The 15,851-nt window shown below is 35.0% G+C and overlaps 1 protein-coding gene across 12 annotated transcripts in view; it reads left to right on the top strand.

Annotated features, from left to right (window-relative positions):
- LOC115216500 (phosphatase and actin regulator 1) overlaps window positions 1-15,851 on the top strand; it is a 343,004-nt gene that overhangs the window by 267,370 nt on the left and 59,783 nt on the right. For 10 of the 12 annotated variants that reach the window (XM_036506369.1, XM_036506363.1, XM_036506364.1 and 7 more), the window contains one exon: window positions 12,176-12,565. The exons of 1 other annotated variant lie outside the window; for it this stretch is intronic. In XM_036506369.1, the coding sequence (XP_036362262.1) occupies window positions 12,176-12,565 (390 nt within the window). Of the gene's footprint in view, window positions 1-2,082; window positions 2,153-12,175; window positions 12,566-15,851 lie in introns of those variants that run through there. One more of the 12 variants, XM_036506371.1, reaches the window with a different exon arrangement.

The raw sequence follows: 15,851 nt of genomic DNA, 5'->3' as shown, positions 1-15,851 counted from the left end.
GTCTTTGGTGAATTGTATTATAGGACAGATCAGGCCAATATGATTCAACATAACATGGACTTTAATTGGATAATGATCAGGGTTTTAGATGTTGCCTATTATACTGAGCCCATCTCTTCCATTTCTATACCTCATCCTTCAGTTGCAAATGAAACATTCTTAGTTTGTGCCCACATTTCAACAGCACAGAAATCTTTTATGAATAAAATACTGGTTGATGGTATGATGTACCTCTAAGCAAGCAGGGCCAGTGACAGGAAGTGCAGGGACCAATTAGAGAATTGTCAGTGGAGCCTTCTATCCTTCAAAATCTGAAGATTGATGTTTTATGCTTTGTATTGTATGCCATTCCCAGCCAAAAAGCATTGAGGGTTTGAGGCTCTACCATTAACCACAATGATATACAACAAATTCATCCTTGAGACACTCTTGAATTATCAAAATGGAGACTCTTTCAATGCTTCTTAGAAACAGATTTCATATTTCACAATTGAATGGTTATCATCTATCTATAAAAAAAAAAACTGTTCCAATAATATAAATCACCCTGCCCAAGCAATGAGAGAAAAATTAAAGTGAAGTAGTAAAAAAAATATTTCCTGAATAAGCTTAGATAAAATCTCAGCAAAAGTTATTTTTCTCATTTGCCATTCACTTATAACCAGAAAGTTAACACCTCCAGAAACTAGAGGTTTGGTATTCAGATCTTGTGGTACCAGTGCCTGTGGCACACAAGAAATCCATCAGTGCCGTAGTCAGTGCGGTGGGCACATGACAAACACCATCCGATCGTGGCCGTTCGCCAGCCTCATCTAGCACCTGTGTCGGTGGCACATAAAAACACCATCCGAAGACCCGGCAAGACTAGTCAGGCCATAACCCATGGCCCCTACCTGGGACGTAGTCAGTCCACCTGTGCATACCTTCCTTCTTGTGACACTTGTGAAGACCTGTTGAGGCAAGTGAAAATCAAATCAAATCAAATCAAAACAAATCAAAATAGATGAACATCAATGGAATTTGTATCTTTGTGGTACCAGTGCCGGTGGCACGTGGCACATAAGAAAACCATCCGAACGTGGCCGTAGCCAGTACCGCATCGACTGGCCTCCGTGCTGTGGGCACGTAACAAGCACCATCCGATCGTGGCCGTTTGCCAGCCTCATCTGGCACCTGTGTCGGTGGCACATAAAAAACACCATCCGAGCGTGGCCGTCTGCCAGCCTCGTCTGGCACCTGTGTCGGTGGCACATAAAAAACACCATCCGAGCGTGGCCGTCTGCCAGCCTCGTCTGGCACCTGTGTCGGTGGCACATAAAAAACACCATCCGAGCGTGGCCGTCTGCCAGCCTCGTCTGGCACCTGTGTCGGTGGCACATAAAAAACACCATCCGAGCGTGGCCGTTTGTCAGCCTCGTCTGGCACCTGTGTCGGTGGCACATAAAATCACCCACTACACTCTCGGAGTGGTTGGCGTTAGGAAGGGCATCCAGCTGTAGAAACACTGCCAGATCTGACTGGACTGGTGCAGCTTTCGGGCTCCCCAGACCCCAGTTGAACCGTCCAACCCATGCTAGCATGGAAAGCGGACGTTAAATGATGATGATGATGATGATGATGATGTCATTACTATACAATATTATGATTTTGCTTCAGTCCTGTCTTTTGACAATGACAAAAGGCATTGAACTCCCAAAGAGAAACTCTTTCAACTGCTATACTTAAGCTACACAGGTCATGCTATTTTAGGCAACAATCTATTTTTATTATTTGTATTATTTTTGGTTGTGCTAGTGGTATTATGGGTGCACTTACTATGCAACAAATGATAAGGGTTGAGTAGTGTTATGGGACTTAATATTCTGTGTGTGATAAAATAATTTAGCTATTCACAGGATAAATACAAAACAAAAATGAAGAAGATATATAGGTCTGAATAAATGTGAAATCTATACTAACTCTGAAGGTGAGTCAGCCATGTGGAACCGTTTTAAGTGTCGTGACTTTTTGTAATAGTGAAGCTATTTGACATTTTAACAATTCACTAGCAGCTCCTGCCTTTACGAGTAGAGTCGCTGTTTTAATAACTGCTGTGATATGGGTATCTTCAAACTTCCACATTTATGTACTACATGTTGTGGAAAAAAAATTAGTAAGGACTTTTATATTTTATGGTAATTAGCAATTAAATATATTTACTTGTAAGTTAGTTTCTAATTTCTCTTCATGTGTATGTATTCATGTTCTGTTTTTCTACTCTGACGTAACTTTGCCACCTTCTGTATATGTGTGTGTGTGTGTGTGTGTATATATATGTATATATATATATATATATATATATATACATACATACATACACATATATACGATCTACACTTATTATAAATATATATATACATACATTATATCTATCTATCTATATATATATATATATACTGGGTTTTTTTATAGATTAACAAGGCTACCAATAATGGTTTCATGTAGGGAGAAATCTCAACAATTCTCATTCTCACTGTTCAATATTTGCTGTGTGTGTGTGTGTGTGCACGCACACACTTTATTTAATACTATTTTCATCATATTTGGTTGACAAAGTTCACATGTCATACTTTCAATGTTTTATTTCCAAAATATATTTATAGCTACACACTACCAATCTATCAACGGCAAATATCCATGCTTTTGGTTAAAATCCTCATTTGAATATTTTAAATATTTCATGACTTTAAGGAAGTTAGGGTCAGGTTTTAAATCATCCCTATTAGTTGTGTCACTGACTTGCTTCTTTCCAACTTTAATTCAGGTTATTTCATGTCGGGTAAAAAAAAAAAAGTGAAAAGAAAAAGCTCCTCTTATTTTCTTTAAGTCTGAGGGTTTTACTTCAAGTACAGCTGTTTTATTTGATGGTACGACATGAAAGGGCTGGGTATTTACTAATAGTCTGTTGGTGTCTATCTCAAACTGCAAATTTACTTGTTTAATATTTCAGCTTGAATTTAAGCATAAAGAGTAGGGATTTACGATCAAAGACATTCTAGCTCTGACCATCATAGGACTACCTTATCCAGTAGTGTGTTCACCCTTTTATAGATGGTAGAGTGTAAGTAGTGTGAGATTTGGCTTCTATATTAAATGACCCCATAGAGGTTGAGCAATTACAGATTTATATTGAATAAAATATTATTGTTGTGAGTTGAGACAAATGAAATACACACCAACTTCTTTATTATACAGTAAATCATTATTGTTACTGAGGTTTCACATTCCATGGAGGGCTTTGACATTTAGGTGCGGTGTATGTTATCTTAGTAATATTAATTGATAGATATAAATTATGTGATGATTTTTCAATATATAACAAAAAACAACATTCATGTAAATTAATGTACTTTAAGCAAATTTTAGCTGAATGTATTATTTAGAATATGTTTTTGTGGGGTGGGGGAATGTACCGGGGGATGGGGGTGGATCAAAGTGTCTGCGTATTCAGTAAAGGATATAAGTGTAGTCATGGCTAGGTGATTAGGAAGTCTGTTTTGTAACAATGCAGTTCCAAGTTTGATCTCACAGCACAGGTCTTTTGGCAATTGCCTTTTCCCTATACCCTCAGTTTGACAAGTGCCTTGTGAAGGAATTTGATAGACAAGTACTATATGGAAGTCTGTGTGCACAATTTATCGAGAAACAAAAGCCCTCAAAAATGTATATATTGTTGTTTTTGTTATCATTAAGGTGGTGAACTGGTAAAATCATTCGTACATTGAGCAAAATACTTAGCAGCATTTCTTCCAATTCTTTATATTCTGAGTTCAAATTCCACTGAGGTCAGCTTTGCCTCTCATCTTTTAGGGGTTAATAAAATATGTACTTAAGCACTGGGGTCAGTAGAACTGGTTTTCCCTTTTCCCTCAAAATTATGTCAAAATTAGAAAGGGTTGTTTCTGTTATTATTATTATTATTATTATTATTACCTCTACCTTAGCGAAGATGGTAGGTATTGTTTTCGGTCATGTTTGATTGTTTGTTTGTCCGTGGACAAGACACAAAACTTTCAGGGATATTTTGCCTTTTGACTGGCATGAACTGATTAAATTTTGGGATCGATCCAGTACCGGACAAGGATTCTGGATTATATTTCCATTTCTTTACTTAATTTTTAAGAGCAGTCAGGGTCATTTTAGTATTCTCGTTTGCGAGTGCAGTCGAGTTTATTTCAGATATTCTCATTTTAAAAATTACCTCTGGCTAATCGTTGGGAGGACATTGGTGTTGCCTTGGTGGAGGTCTGCGCTCTCTGATTGCTCTTGTTATTATTACCTCCAACTTAGCAAAGGCAGAAGTATTGCTTTCAGTTGTGTTTGTTTGTTTGTCCATGGACAAGGTATCTCAAGAACCGCTGGATGGATTCAGATGAAACCTTCAGAGATGTTTGGTCTTGTGACTGGCACAGTCTCATTAGATTTTGGGATCACTCCATTACCGGACAAGGATTCTGGATTATTTTTCTGATTCTTTTTACTTGTACATGTAAAACTTCACACAGTTCTCTTGTACACGCACACACATACACTCACACATTTTCATTATTGAACATTACCATCTCATTTCCATTGTACACACATATGCACACAAACATGCTTCTCTTATACAAACACACACTCACACTTCAAACGCCATTTATCGGCTTTTTCCCTCCTTCCATCATTATTCATCTATCACCCATTCATTTCTCATTCATACAACTCTCTTTGCCACTTTGTTTCATCTTTCTCATTGTCATTACTTTCTCTCACTCCCTCTCAGTCATGGCTGTTACTCTCACTTCTTCTCCCTCACTGTATTAGTATTTCATCTCCTCTCCCTTCACCTCTCACTCAATATATATATTTGGATTATTTTTCTGTTTGAGAATGGTCAGGTTCATTTTTAGTATTCTAGTTTGTGAGAGCAGTTGATTATAGTCTTATTTTAAAAATCATCTCCAGTTAATTGTTGAGAATACATTTGTGTTGTCTTGGCCGAGGTTTGTGCTCTTTGAGTGCTCTTATTATTATTATTATTATTATTATTATTAGACGAAGAGTGCAGTACGATTGCAATAGATATTTTATTGGTTGAACAATATTTTGACAGCAAGCCTGTATTTGTTGAGTTCAAAATGAAAAGTGATAAAAATTCAAAATTATAGAAATTCAGATCTAAAATATGAATGAGAGCAACCAGCATCCACGTTTTGATGAAATTACATCATCAGTCTTCATGTTTCAATTTTACAACTGGTGAAAAGAAAAAAAAGAAGAAAAAGGAAAAAAGAATATTTAATCAAACAGTTTTGTGTAAATTTTATGAAATTCTCCTGTCATTCTATTCATTCCTCCTGGGCGTGATGTTAATAACCTGCAAACATATTTCTCCTCATGCATTTTGAGTATTGAAAGTGTATCAGATTCAGAAAGTCTTTTTCAAAATTGCAGCCATTTGATGCAAAATGTTCAGCAAGATCTATCAAACTACTGTCTGACATCATACCTGTGCCCATTAAATCTTTTGTTTAATTGTTCTGTTGTACAACCAACATATATCAAGTTGTGCTTCATGCATTCTGCTGCATGCGCCAAATGGGAATCTCTACATTTCCCACCTTCTGTATAAATTGTAACAACGCTTCCTGTCGGCCTTGACACATTTCCTGTGTCCTTATGTTTGCAAGGGGAAGACAAGCACCTCCTCCCAGCTAAACCTGCATTCAGAGACTAGTTTCTGAGTCTTTACTAGTCGCGGTTTCGATTCCCAGACCGGGCGTTGTGAGTGTTTATTGAGCAAAAACACCTAAAAAAGCTCCACAAGGCTCCGGCAGGGGGTGGTGATCCCTGCTGTACTCTTTCACCACTCTTTCTCCCACTCTTTCTTCTGTTGGCCTGCTCGCTTAGCCAGCGGGGTGGCGTCATTCGAAGGCTAAAACAATGCGAACGCATTGTGACCAGCGATGTGTAACAACATCTGATGGCCTGGTCGGTCACGGTGATATATATCTATATATATATATAAACATGTGTTTGTGTATGAGTCACTATGCGGTTGCTAGAACTGTTAAAAATAGTAGCCAAATCAGAAACCCGTTCTTGCTGTCTTAAGTGTAAAAATGGATAAAACCATATGATTTAAATGAGGTATAGTTTAAAAAATAACTTAAATTTCCTAAATTACTGAGATAAACAAGTAAATATTTTGAAGTAAATAAGTCAGCCAACTCCCTCTCTAATATTTTTTTTATATGATTATGTTTTTTTTTAGAAAATTCTTTTGACTTCAGTGTTTTGAACATCAGAGATTCTGGTGGGAGTTGGGGTAGAAAGATTCCAAGTTTTTTTTTTCTTGTCCCCACTTCCATTCATTACTTTGAAAGAACCTTTACATCATATGTTAACCTGATTGAAATAACAACCAAGTCTCCCTCAAATCACATCAAACTGTCTTATGTATATACGAACTAATGTAACAGACCTCTATATTGCAGCTAGACCAGTTAATAGCCAAATTTCCCTGAAACTATGCACTACTGCCTTATGTATGCATGAGTCAGTGAGATCAATTCTATAAAATAGGTGGAGCTGACAGAAATAATGGCCAAATCACCTTCAAACCATTCTCTAAATTCTCCAAATTTGAAATGGCACAAAATTCATCATTGTCCATGACAGGTGACAGTCATGTTAGGAAAATTTATTTGATAGAATTGTTTTATTTCTAGTATACCTTTGAAGTTAACTGATGTAATTGACTAAAACCCTTGAACATGATGCCCCATAATAGCCCTAGTCCAATATGTGAAATCAGTAAAAGAATAAAAGAATGTATTTGTATAAGGTGCAGGTATGGTTGTGTGATGTTCAGTTTGCAGCTACATGGTTTCAGGTTCATTCCCACTGTGCTGTACCTTGGGCAAATGCTGTCTACTATCACTCTGGGTTGATCAATCTGTTGTAAATCTGGTAGACAGAAACTGTTTTATGCTTGTCTTGAATATGTCTGCATGCTTACTTACATGCATACATACATGCATGCATGCATGCATGTGAAATATAAAGAAAATAAAATAATTCTTTACTTGAGAAACCGGTAAGGATTGGTACCCAAAAGAGCATCCAGGTGGAAAAGCCTGTTTCAGAATCAATTTCGATCCAATCTAGCCTGGGAAAAGAAATGGACATGAACAAATTTTGATTTGTCACAGAGTCCTTGTTATTCTGAACTCTTTCTCTCATGGTCCATACTGTTGTGCTAACAATACTATGTACTAGCACAGCCTTGTTATCCAACTATAATTACTTTACTCTTCTTAGTTTATTCACTTCTCTCTTAGTCATGCATCAACAGCATAAAAACATTTTATTAATACTATTGTAATTTTATGCTCTGTTCATCTCATCTTTCAAGATGAGACTTTTTAAAAATATTTTTATCTAATCCTTTGATAGAGTACCCTGATGTGTGATATGGTAGGGTCTGAGGAAGCTAGGGGTAGACAAGGGGCTTCTGAAAGCTGTACAGGCCATGTACAGAGTCTGTGTCAGTAAAATAAGAGTTAACCATGTGTACAGTGATGAATCTGGTGTAAAGTTAGGCATTCATCAGGTCTCAGTTCTTAGTCCCCTCTTTTTGTTCATTGTCTATGAGACCATAACAGAGGAACTCCAAACTGGCTGCCCCTGGGAACTGCTATATACTGATGACCTTGTTCTCAATGCAGATTATGTATCAGAACTGGAAAAGAAATTTGAGGTGTGGTAGTAAAACCTGGAATCGAAGGGTATTAAGGTTAACTTAGCAAAGGCTAATGTTTTAGTAAGCAAGAAAACAGACAGGACCCTACTTCCTTCAGGTAAATGGCCCTGCTCAGTATGTAGGAAAGGTGCAGGCAGGAATTTCATGAGATGTGTACCCAGTGCAAGCTATGGACACTTAAAAAGTACAGTGAAATAATACGAAGGTTATCAGAGAAAGTAGTTTTTGTATGTGAAGCCTTAAAAAAAATACAGATACTCAGAAAATTGATTCTTTCAAATACCCCAGAGGCTCTTTAGAGGTACTGGATGATTTCTGCTACATAGGGGACCTAATTAGTAGTGGAAGAGGATTTACAGTAAGTGTAATTGCTAGAATAAGAATAGGATGAAGAAAATTCAGAGAGCTTTTACCTCTCTTGGCAACCTAAAGGTGTCTCTCTGCAAATGAAAGGAAGATTGTATGATGCATGTATACAAACAACAACACTACACTTTAGTGAGATATGGACCCTGAATGCAGAGGACATGCAAATATGAAGCTAGTTTGCTCTGCTGGATGTGTAATGTATGTGTACAAGTGCAACAGAGTGCTAGTCTATTGAAGGAAAAGTTAGGCTTTTGAGGAATTAGATGTAGTGTTCAAGAGGGAAGACTACGTTGGTTTGATCTTGTGAAGCATATGGATGTATACAGCTTCATAAAGAAGTTCTGATCACCTAAAGTGGATAGAACTAGTGGAAAAGGGAGACCCAAAAAGACATGGGATGAAGTATTGAAGACTGATCTTAAAATGCTGAGCCATATAAAAGAGATGACAAAGAACTGAGATATCTGGCGCATTGCTATACTCAGGAAGATCCATTCACCACAGTAAAATTGTTAATGCTTCCCCCTTCACACACATACACACTCAGCTGAAGGGGGTTTTGCTTTGTAAGTGCCTGCGTGCCAGTCCACATAAAAAGCACCCGTACTGTTCCACATAAAAGTGCCTGTACTGGCCCACATAGAAAGCACACTGTAAAGTGATTGGCATTAGGAAGGGCATCCAGCCATAGAAACCAAGCTAAATCAGACTACTGGAACCTGGTGCAGCTTTCCAGCTTCCCTGCTCTGGTAAAACCATCTATGCTAGCATAGAAAACAAATATGTTAAATACTGGTGATGATGATAATGATCTATCTACATGACATTTCAACTATTTTATCTCTAATAATCATCAGTGATTAGTGTTTATAGGACTAAATTGGATTTGAACTAGGGACTTGTATTTATAAACTAATGGTAGTAAGTTTGCTGTGCCACTGACAATGTACTGTAAAAATTGGTTCATCTCTAAAGGTTGTTAATAATGTGAAAAATCATAAACTCATCTCAGATATTTAATCAACATTTTACTAATTTTACATAGTTTAGCTAACCATTGTTAATTGATGCTTAATGTTCAAAATTTATTCAAACAATTTATTTTCAAAATGCATTAAATTGTTCCAACTAGTCTAATGTTCCTGTTACTGTCACAAATGATGCAAAGACTTATTGTGTAATGCATCTTGAAAAAATAGACGATACGGCCCAAATGTATTCCATTTACGTGGCTCTGAGATTCACTCTTCATTTCCTTCCTGCAGAATGATGACTAACAAAATAGGAATTGGTTTTGGATTCTAGCCAGGATTTGTTTTTGGAATTTATTTGTAATAATCACCAAAATGTAATAACCAAAATAAGAGAAATAACTGAAAACTAATAAATAAATTTTTTAAGAACTACAGCTATAAATATATTGCAGATGTTTCTTGATATAATAATTATTGGTTAATGAGTTCTCTCTGTGTATTAGGTGGGGCCTTTCAAAACTAGTTTACATGGAAGAGATAAAATAGAAAAGAAGACAAGTTAGTAAAACCACCATCAGCTCATAGTTTCATGAATTTCCACTGCAAGTATTTCAGTGTGTCTGCTAAGCAAGGCATTTAATCTGAGTGCTTTAGTTCACCTAATTAATGTAAAGTATAAGGAACAGCTATTCTCCTTGTTTTCCTTCTTTGGAAAACTTCCTACAACCAATATATATCCTCTCCAAAGCAAGGCTGGTTTCTCACTGATCTGACTTCTCTCTGTGTTGGGGTTCATCTAAGCAGGGCTAAAAACACAGCCTCTAAAGAACAATTAAAGTGATTTTTCTCACTAATTTGATATCATGATCAATTTTATATTTGAAGATTTTTGGTTGATAATTTAAATATATTTTAAATCTGGATTTTTTATTTATTCTATTTGATTAAGTTCAAAACTAATTAAAGCACTTAAGGCTTATCTTTATGGCATGTATGTGATGTGCGAAAGGAAAATATCCTAGTGGATAAGGAGCACCAGTCAGGTCATAGGATGTAAACTCATGTTGTTATTTAGTCCCTGTTCACAGACCAATTATCATAGGTATTTCATTCATGATCATCCAAACATTTTGTATTTCTAGGACTTACACTGGCCTGTATGCTTTTCTTTTTATGAAACATAGGGAGATCTGGCTGCTTTTTCTAGCAGGTTGAACAGTACTTAGCAATTTTCTTCACCGTGTACTTATCTACACTAGATGTTTTGTTGTGTCTTATGAACATTCTGCGTTCTAAATGTCACAATTCAACTAATCTTTAGAGTAGGTACCAAACCATTTGGTAAGGTTATATAAGTAGGTGTACTAAGTGAATGTGGAGCTTAACATCATTATGCATGTATGAGTGTGGGCAGACATGGTAGACTGCTTAAGAAGTTTGCTTCTAGGTCATGAGATGCCAGATTGGATCCTGCCATGTGGAATCATGGACAGGTGTCTTTTACCATAGCCTCAAGTTGACATTGGCCTTTCAAGTGAAACTAGACGAGTGGAAATTCTTTAGAAGCCCATCAGATGGACTCTACATGTAATTGAAAGGGGCTACTACTGTCTCACTTTTAACTTTTTAAGTTAACTTTTCTTAAGGTTTACATTCAATGTTACAAACATCTGTGGAATACTCTGTCACATGAGCTATAATTCTATGAGTAAGAAGTTCTTTTGATTGAATACTCATCATCAAACTTAAACAAAAAAAATTACTAAATCTATTTTATTTTTACTTTGTATATATACCAGGTTGAATCAAAAACTTTAATTGATATTTCAACCTTTAATTGATGGTCCAAACAAATTACTTATGAAAAGCATTTATTCATCAAAATACATCCTGTCATATTCTATTGTCTGTTGCCATTGTTGTGCCAGAAGCTCAATTCCATGCTTGTTCCCAAAAGCTCCTTGCACCTGTTTTCAATCTTATCCGCATTGTTGAATCTCCATCCATGAAAAAGGTGTTAATCTGATGGTGTGAGACTGAGCTTATGGAGATGTCAGTTGATGGTGCTTTGTGAAGGACCAAGTTCTGCTGACAATGTATGAGTGCTTGTGCTTGGCTGCTGTTCATCCATTTCAAACAAGGCCTCATTTTTCACAGCAGAAGGTTTCTCTGGCCTTAGTTTGTTTTCAAAACTGATGTCACCTTCCCATCTTCCTCGAAGCATCTTTGTCACACATTCATTAACAGTTCCTGGACTTTCCACTTCATTAATTTCTTTTATTGCTGCCTTTGTACTCAGTCCTTTTTTCCACAGGTAGCATAAAATGGCACTAATTGCAATTTTTTCACCACTTATTATCAGAGCTGTAAAATAAGGAATAAACAATTAATGTTTATATGTTATATATGAAAATAAAGAATAAACAATTCGGCAATGATTGGACTATTTGTATCAAACTAATGATATAACACGGAGATACATGTTGCTAAAACGCATCAGTGAAAAAGACACACTTTTGACCTGGTGTGTCTTTGTGCCTGGATGGTTATAAATGAACATCATTGCCATACAAGTGAGATTGTCCATTTTTAGTCTTCCATGATTCCTTGAAAACATGTTTGGCTATGGTGAAGTACATCCAATTGTAGAAAATCTCCAACAAGCATGGAAAAGTGGGCAGTAAATAATTTTTACACATACACGCTTATATATATATATATATATATATATATATATATGTGTGTGTATAAGTGTGGTGTTCTGAAAGTTCTTTATATATTTATTTTTTGTTATATTTTTATATTTGTATTTTTATGTTTATATTTTGAATTTATTTCCATAATTTGATTTTTTTGAAAATTGTTTAATCTATTTTATATATATATATATGTGTGTGTGTGTGTGTGTGTATTTAATCCATGTTTCTCTGAATTTATTTGAATTCACAAAACATTTTTTTTACTCTAATGTTCCAAATACTCCAATTTTACAAAATGAATAACACATTAAAATACCTCCAGACTCAGATTACCGTTTTGTTTTCAGATTCAGTGACAGAGACAGAAGAAGTAGGTGCTTCGTCGTCGTCGTCAGGTGATTGTGAGCTAGCAGTGGCTAATCTCAGTATCTCCACCAGCAGATGTGGGGACACCGTTGTCACTACAGATAGCCATTCCTCTTCAGACCTAGCTATAAGCCCCCAGGTGGTGCAGACTTCACCTTTGCCTACCACTTCTTCTTCTTCATATTCCCAAACCACTGAGAGCATGGCTGCTGTATCAACGGTGACTGTGCACAGTTTCCATGGTGTTCAGTCATCAAATTATGGTACTCAAGATGTGATTACTGGTCTGCCTTCATTCCCCACAGACAATAATAATGCTGTTGCCCTTAATACAGATATTATTTCTTCTTCCAACAATCCCATACCAGTTGGTAAGTTCTAAAAATACACATAGCTCTATCACTCTCCTTCCCCTTCTCTTGCTTTTTATAATTTTTTTTTTTTTAAGATATCAAAATTTACTAATTAGTACACCAGAGCATATAGTGAGGTTGTTATGTCTCTTGCCATGGAATAAACAACTTAACGTTAAGTAATATGTCAACCAGTTTTCAATCTATTTCTCACTATTAATCTTTACAGTTTTTTTTTTTTTGCTTGTTTGCTTTTTCTTTTTCATTTTCTTAGTAAGTAAATAACTTTGAGAACCTTCCATTTCATTACTTTAGAGTACCTACCAAGGGATTTTGCTATTTAAAATGAGGCACACAGCACTAATGGAAAGAACAACTGGTCAAAAAAATTCACGAGACTCTAAATTTATTGAAATATTTGATACAAACCAGCTTACAAAAAGAATTACTCCTAACATGTTGAAAAATAAGCATTTTGATAGCATTTTACCTGACCTTTCACTATTAATTTTTAGTATTTTTATTTGATAATTAGTGCAATATAGTTATTGGTCTCTCTCTCACACACACACACACTCACAGTGATTTTGCAAACTGAGATATGAAGTCAAATATTTCTCATAAGTTCTAAAGTTTGAATAGTAAATCAATGTCTTGTGTTGCCTTAAAAGATGAATCTTTAACATGACCTGCTACACCATCTTTAATTGGTATGTAGTTGTTCTTCACCTTCTCTTGAATTTACCATTTAATAAATAGGAATGGTAAAGGTGCATAAACTTCATCTTGCCAAACTGTGCCTTGAAGTCTTTAATTATATTCCTTTACATTCTTGGTCCAAACATTTTTTTCTCATCAGTAATATAAATACCAGTCAAATATTGAGTTGCCATTTTGTACTGGTCAGTGTTAGCTTTACTTCTCATTCTTCAGAAGTTGATAAAGTATCAGTAATAATACATATGTCTACTATACACCCTCTACTACAGATGTCTAGTGTTATCCCAGTGTAAAACATTAACATCTAATTTTTACAATCCTTGTAGCCTCTTTGATTCTTTGTGTCTATATTTATCATTTTCAATACATCAGCTTAAAGTATTTAGTATACTTAGTGTTAATAGACTATCCATCTAACTCTGAAAAACAAAACTATTCATTATTGGAAAATTATGAGCTTCTGAAATGAAGTGGCACTCCTGTAATGAGACAAGTAGACAATTGTATAATGTGTAGCTTATTCTACTGCGCTTCAGCTTTTAATATCTGATCATTTTATTTTAATATATCACTTAGCATGGGTTGGCAGAAATGCAGCTCATCATCATCATACTAGACATCTTGATTTTGATCTAAGCTCAGTGGTTGTGAGAAGTAGATAGGCCTTGATAAGAAAACCTACTTGGTATAAATGAAAATACTCAATGGATTCAGTCAATCTGACCTTATTTCTATCACCATCCTAATTGGTTTAAACCATTGTTCTAAACACATATCTTTATAACCAGGCTACATTATTTGGTTTCTTTAACTCTTAAAATGCATAATAGAATCATGTGTTCCTAGCTAGAAATGCATCAGAAATGCAGACACTAGTACAAAATCTAATGGTTCTTTTCACCCTAATATTCTCCTGTCTAAGCTTTCTGCTAACTTGAAATCTTTGTCATTTCCCTTCTGTTCATCAATTACTAGGCATAAAATCTTTGCCACAGACTAATTTATTATGCTAACAACTAGTTAGAAAAACATTCATTAATAAAATTACAATTACAATTTAATTAATTATATCTGCTTACAAGATCTAAAATATTCAGGTGTTCTGAATATTTTAAATTATTTATTAAAAAATATTTTTAAATTATATTTTGAGCAAGACAGCTACTGAAGTTTAGAACAAAGATATTCTACAAAAATAAATTATTACATACTAGTAATAATTTTTCTTCGAATGCCTCATTATTATATTAATATCGTCTAAAGAAAATTTTGTAAGAGTAACAATTTAAAAGTGGTATATATTTGTTGCTGTTAACAGTCAATTAACTAAATGGATAAATTTTGGGCTTTTGCCTATAGCCACGGATTTATATCCTCTCTTTAGCACTCGCAAAATAATGAATGCCTTTATCAACAAGCAGAGTAGTTATGAACCAAGTAAGAACAATGTAATAATGGAACACTGATATGTTTTGTTTCTGTTCTTGAATTGAGGCATAAAATTGAAGGATTCCTACCTACTGTAAACAAGGTGACAATACTATCGCAACATACTTTTGACAGTCTGACTATGGCTTCATTGAAAACAGATTGAGCAAGTTTTAGATAGCTGTAAACTGGATTGCTTCAAAATAATGCATGCCTTACTAACAAATTTTGACAAACATACTAATATACAAAAGATAAACACTAATATATTGTGAAATCAATGTTTTTGTCTACTTCCTTGATTTTATAGCATGGCTGACTGATTTTTTTTTAATCTGTATAATATATATATAATATATTATTTACATAAATAAATTTAATTTAGTGTTAATAAATTCAGGTGTAAAAAATTTCTACAGAATATTTCAGAAATGTTTTTAATATGTTAAAAAGTAGTCCATTTCTTCAATGTAAATTTGAATGCCTCAAATTGTACAGAAATTTTATAAAAAGAGATATTTATATAAAAACTCTTTTGTCAATCTATTCACTAACTTAGAGAATGTAAGACAAGTAAATAAAATGAGTGATATGGAGCAGGCTATTACACAAGTTTCCTCTTTCTCAAATATCCAGTAAAAACTTTTAATGGTCTTTCCTTCAGTTGAGAATATTTAGAGACCATTTCTATTCCTAAAAATCCAATGGCAATTTTTTAAGAACACAAAATCAACAGTTTGCAAGAATTTATTCAATATTCCATGGCTTTCAGACTACAAAATCACCACCTCACTATACTGGAATAGTCTATTACACTGCCATACAATGTTGACAACCTCTATTCACACAGTGAAGAGTTTCTTTATTCATAGAATCCTTCACTCTACTCTGCGGGGATTTCCCTTTTATCTAAACTTCTTTTATCTTTCATTTTCTTCTACTCAATTCCTTTCTAATCTCTTTTTCCTATTCTTTTCACATATTTGTCTCCAAACTTCTCCTATGTCATCTTTTCCTTGCTACTGTCATTACATCAGAGTTGAGGCTCCTTTACCGTTCTCTTTCTCTCTCTCCCCCCTCTCTTCTTTGATATATTACTTCCAACATATTGGTACTTTCAATTGCCAGATAATACTGTACTCATTAAAACCTGCAG

This window comes from Octopus sinensis, linkage group LG10 (genome assembly GCF_006345805.1).
Source record: "Octopus sinensis linkage group LG10, ASM634580v1, whole genome shotgun sequence".
NCBI classification, from domain to species: Eukaryota; Metazoa; Mollusca; class Cephalopoda; order Octopoda; family Octopodidae; genus Octopus; species Octopus sinensis.
The sequence above is the reverse complement of the archived record's forward strand: the minus strand, read 5'-3'. Positions and strand labels throughout refer to the sequence as shown.